The sequence below is a fragment of the Mus pahari genome, chromosome 22 (genome assembly GCF_900095145.1).
Source record: "Mus pahari chromosome 22, PAHARI_EIJ_v1.1, whole genome shotgun sequence".
Lineage (NCBI taxonomy): Eukaryota > Metazoa > Chordata > Mammalia > Rodentia > Muridae > Mus > Mus pahari.
This window is the reverse complement of record NC_034611.1, coordinates 1,221,336-1,226,297: the sequence shown is the minus strand read 5'-3', so window position 1 is coordinate 1,226,297 and position 4,962 is coordinate 1,221,336. Positions and strand designations below refer to the sequence as shown.

Here is a 4,962-nt window from a genome sequence, read left to right as displayed (position 1 = left end):
TCTCTCTCTCTCTCTCTCTCTCTCTCTCTCTCTCTCTCCTGTATATATATATATATATATATATATATATATATATATATATATATATATGGACCTACAACCATCCAAAGGCACCTCTTCCTCAGGGACCCAATGTCTTTCCAGTAGGTTGCCCTATAGTTGTATCAGCTCCCAAGAGCTTCTCAAGCTGGAAACTGAGCTTCCAATGCATGAACTTCTGAGGACCATAAAACATGAAAAGCTATGGGCTCATACTCAAGAAATGAGTGCTTGCCTGGATTCTTCCCAAGTAATCCTAAAATGATGGTGCTAACCATTCATGACCTAGTCTGCTGATTGCTGGAAAAGAGAGCTGGGATGATTTGAGCGACCCAAACGCTTTAGTTAAATGTCGGAGGAGTCTAGGAGTCTTCAGAGACTAGACGGTGTAGCAAAGGCTTTTGGGGATTGTAGAACAGTAGCTATTGACTAGTCATTTTAGAACTATGTTGAGTCCTTTATTTTGTGTGTCTATGGGGTACACGTGTATGTAGGCATGTTTGCACTTGTGTAGGCACAGGGTGGGGTTAGACATGCATGTGTGTACACGTTCATGGGACATCCTGAGGTTTATGTCGGGACTCACCCTTGACCACTCCTCTATTGTTTTCATTGAGGCAGAGTCAATCAAACCTAGCGTTTGTCAAGTAGAGCTAATTTAGCCAGCTAGTTTGCTCTGGGGTTTTCCCTTTTTCCACCTTCTGAGGATCCAAACACCAGTCCTCAGGCTTCTGTGGTAAGTGATTTAACCGCTGAGCAATCTCGGTTAATTTTGGTGTGTGGTGTTTATTCTCTTTAAGTTTTTTTTTTTTTTTTAATTTTAATCATTTCATTGTACTGTATGAATGCCTGACCAAATTTCTATCTGTGCGCACCACATGCATGCAGTACCGCAGCGGCCAGAAGAGGGCATTACATCCTCCGGAACTTGGTTACAGACCATTGCAAGGTGTCATTCAGGTGCTGGGAACTGAACTCAGATCCTCTCCAAAAGCAGCAAGTGCTTTTTACTGTGCCCTCTAGCCCCGAAGGTTTCTTACCAGTGAAGTTTAAAATACATATAAATAAGAAGATTAATGTAACAGAATTAAGCACTGAGCCATCTCCCCAGTCCTCAATGTTTTCTTGTTGAGGTAAGGGAAACATTCTAAAATAGCACTCACAGTTGTTCACCCAAGTGGGGAAGCTTACTACAAAGCACTTATCATATACTTATCATACACACATTGTGAGTGCTCATGCTTATGAAGTGTAACTCAATAAGCCTGTTATAAAGGAGGGTTGGGGGGACTTTTGTTATCCCAGCATTCAAATTCAACAGGCACTTCAGAGGATAAGGTCAACCTAGCTACATATCAAGACCCTGAAGCGAGGGGCGAAGGAAAGAGGAGAGGAGAGAGTGAGGGGGAGGGGCAGGGAAGGAAGGATGTGTCACAGAGGCATGCAGCTGAGTACTAGACAATGGGGAGGCTGAAGCAGGAAGCTGGAGATAGGAATTCAGGGACATCTCTAAAATTTTTAAAGAAACTATTCATTGTTTTTCATTTTATGTGTCTGTTTTGATTTTTTGTTTGTTTGTTTTAGGGTCTCACATAGCCCATACTCTTTTCATTGAGTAGAGGAAACTTACGTTGAAATCCTGATCCTCCTGCCTCCCCCTTCCATGTGCCAGAATTACAGGTGTGCGCTTGCCCACCCGGCTGTCAGAGCTTTGTCATTTTACCGCGGCCTCTGTTCTGAATCTCAGCTCGCTTCTGCCAGGAGTGCTATGGGATGGGGAGCTTTCTGGGTTTGGATTTCTTCACTGTAAAATGGAGTGCTGCAGGTTTCCTCACAGCTATCCAGATGAAAGCTTTTCCTCGCCTAAGTATTCCATCTACCACATTTGGTGGTTTACACCTACGATCCCAGGTGTGAGGCCGGAGGCTGAGGCAGGATGATTGTGGTTCAAGGTCAGGCTGTTTTGCAATGCAAGTTCTAGGTGAGCCAGAGCTACATAAAGATGCCCTGTCTCAAACAGAACAAAACTTTCCAAATTGAGTCCTAATTCACCTTCCTGTCTTTTTGCCACAATACCCACTGATCTAGCAGTGTTCACCTGACATTTCATTCCTGCACTGCGCCTTCCGGTCTATAATGGTTCTGTATAATATGCACAGATGTTTTTGCTTATCATTACTCCTTAAACAATACCAGCGTAGCAACTGTTTACATAGCATGTTACATTATACAATGTAGAGCTATTCTATAGTATATGAGAAGATATGTTTAGGTCCTATGAAAATAATATTTCATTGTATATAAGGGCCTGTAGCATCTGCAGATTCTATTTACAGGATATTCCTGGAAGCACACTGCACCCTCTTCAGATACTGAGGGTCAACTGTAATAAATGAATCATGCTATACACATGAACTTGTTGATCAGTGTTGCATAAGTAAAAGGTAGTAAAAGAGGAAGTAAATAAGATGCATTATAGCTGAAAGACTCTAATCAGGACTTTTATATCTCATAATCACAGTGTATGGGAAACACAGAGTGATAAAGCTATATAAATTAGAGGACTTACAGAATCATATCACGTGGCTGCAAACAGCCACTGTCAGATTACAGGAGATTCATCAAGACAAATGAGTCAGTTTCTTCCTTAAATGCCATAAAAGGGATAAGGATGGAAGATAAACCTCATGGGTTAAAAGATCCTTAAGAGACATTGTAAACAGATGCAAAATGTTAGCCTTGTTTGGATCCTAATTCAAGCAAAAGAACAGCAGAAGTATTTTTGAAGCATAGAAGATTTCAACACAGACTAGTAGTGTTAAAAGCAAATTAAACAGCCATTATCGAGGAAATGGTGGAGACTGGAGTTGTAAATATGCCGTTAAACATATTGGCATAGCTGATGGTTTCTGGAGATAAACAGTGAACAAAGAAATATTCAACAGTACGTAGCCAAATGAGAAATCCATCTGCTGAGTGACTTTTAATAGGGTTATGTCCCAATAATTTCACTGTGAGTAGAATATAGCTACTATTCTTGCTGCTGTGACCAAACACCTGAGAGAAAAAACAACTTAAGACAGAAAGAGTTCCTGGTCAAGGAGCCAGAGTCCATCACTGTGGCAAGCAAGGCCATGTGGACTGCAGTGTGGAAGCCTGTGCTATGTGACCATTTAGGCCAGGCTCCCAGCACTCACTTCCAGCTAAGCCTACCTCCTGAGGGTCCCACAGTCTCTCAAAATTATGCCTCCCACTGGTAACCAAGTGCTTAAACGTGTGAGCCACTGGAGCATGTTTTACATCAAACCATGCTATCTAGATTGTAATTTCCAAAAGGACACATAATCTTGGATTGGGAATGATGCCTATGGAGTCTGCTGTAGAGGTAGAGATGACGGCTAGAATCAGTGATTGCAGATGTAAACAAAGCACATCATTTTCTAAGAATTATTTGAACCAGAACTAGTTAGGTTGTTGACAGTTCTATAGACCTGTGGAAAAAAATCTCATGCACATCATGCACAGTAGCCTTTAAAGGCAGGACGCTCTCTGACAGCTCAAGGCCTGCAAGGTCCACACAGTGAGTTCCAGACAACCAAGACTACAAAGAGAGACCTTGTCAAGAAAGAAAGAAAGAAAGAAAGAAAGAAAGAAAGAAAGAAAGAAAGAAAGAAAGAAAGAAAGAAAGAAAGAAAGAAAGAAAGAGAAAGGAAGGAAGAAAGGAAGGAAGGAAAGAAAGAAAGGAAGGAAGGAAAGAAAGGAAGGAAAGAAAGGAAGAGAAGGAAAAAGAGAAAAAGAAAAGAAAGAAAGGCTATATACAACAAATGTATAGCCAACATTATATTAAATAGGGGAAAAACACCAAATCAGAAATAGACAAGATTGTCCACTTTACCCATTCTCATCCAATATAGTACTAGATGTCTTAGCTAGAGCAATAATACAAGAGGAGCAAATAAAACACATACAAACAGCCTAAGGATTGTATGTAGATGGTATGATTCTAAACATAAGAGATTCTAAATATATGCCAGAAGACTCTTAGAACTGACAACCACTTCTAGCAAAGTGGCAGTTAATTGCAGCAAAATTACCACACAAAATCACTAGTCTTCCTGTATATGGATGACAAACTGAGGAAGAACTCGGAACCAATCCCATTCACAGGGGCCTTGAGAACAATCAATAATCCTTGGAATACTCCTAAACTGAATGTGAAAAGGTTTGTTTTGTTTCTGAGACAGGGTTTCTCTGTATAGCCCTGGCTCTCCTAGAACTTGCTATATAGACCAGGCTGGCCTCAAACTCAGACATTCACCTGCCTCTGCCTAAGTGCTGAGCTCAAAACATTGCGCCACCACCCAAGTGGATATGAAAGTTTGTTTGTTTGTTTGTTTTTGTATGTTTGTTCAAAAACACTAAAACATGGAAGAAAGAAATGGTCTTGGGTTGGAAGAATAAACATTGCATGATGCCTGTCTCACTAAAAGTAATCTATCTACAGATTCAATACAATTCCAACAAACATTGTGATGTTCTTTACAAAAGCAGGGGGAAAAATAATCCATAAGTGACCCCAGATAACCAAATCAATTCTGAGCAAAAAGAATAAACTGGTCCTGTCCCTTGCTGGTTGCTGCATTGGGTGAGCTGGCCCTGGTGGTGTGGCTACAGGAGAGCGAGCCAGCAGACCAAGTCTATGACTGCCCACTTCCAGATCCAGGGCTTCAAGTTGGACCACCCCGACATCTACCCCATCTATGAACTGCTAGAGCAGGTGAAGAGGCCTGTCCAGCAGATCCAAAGCTGCAGGGTCTCCAGGACGCAGGATAGCCGAGCAGTCTCCATGAAGGTCCAGTCTAGATGATGTAGCAGAAGCCGGCAGTCTCCGTGAAGGTCCAGTCTAGATGATGTAGCAGAAGC

At 41.6% G+C, this 4,962-nt stretch overlaps 1 protein-coding gene across 1 annotated transcript in view; it reads right to left on the bottom strand.

The window, feature by feature from the left end:
• Window positions 1–4,807: 4,807 nt before the first annotated feature.
• Eloc (elongin C) overlaps window positions 4,808–4,962 on the bottom strand; it is an 18,099-nt gene continuing 17,944 nt past the window's right edge. The window contains exon 5 of the mRNA XM_029533448.1: window positions 4,808–4,942. Coding sequence (XP_029389308.1) covers window positions 4,808–4,942 — 135 coding nt within the window. The remainder of the gene's footprint in view (window positions 4,943–4,962) is intronic.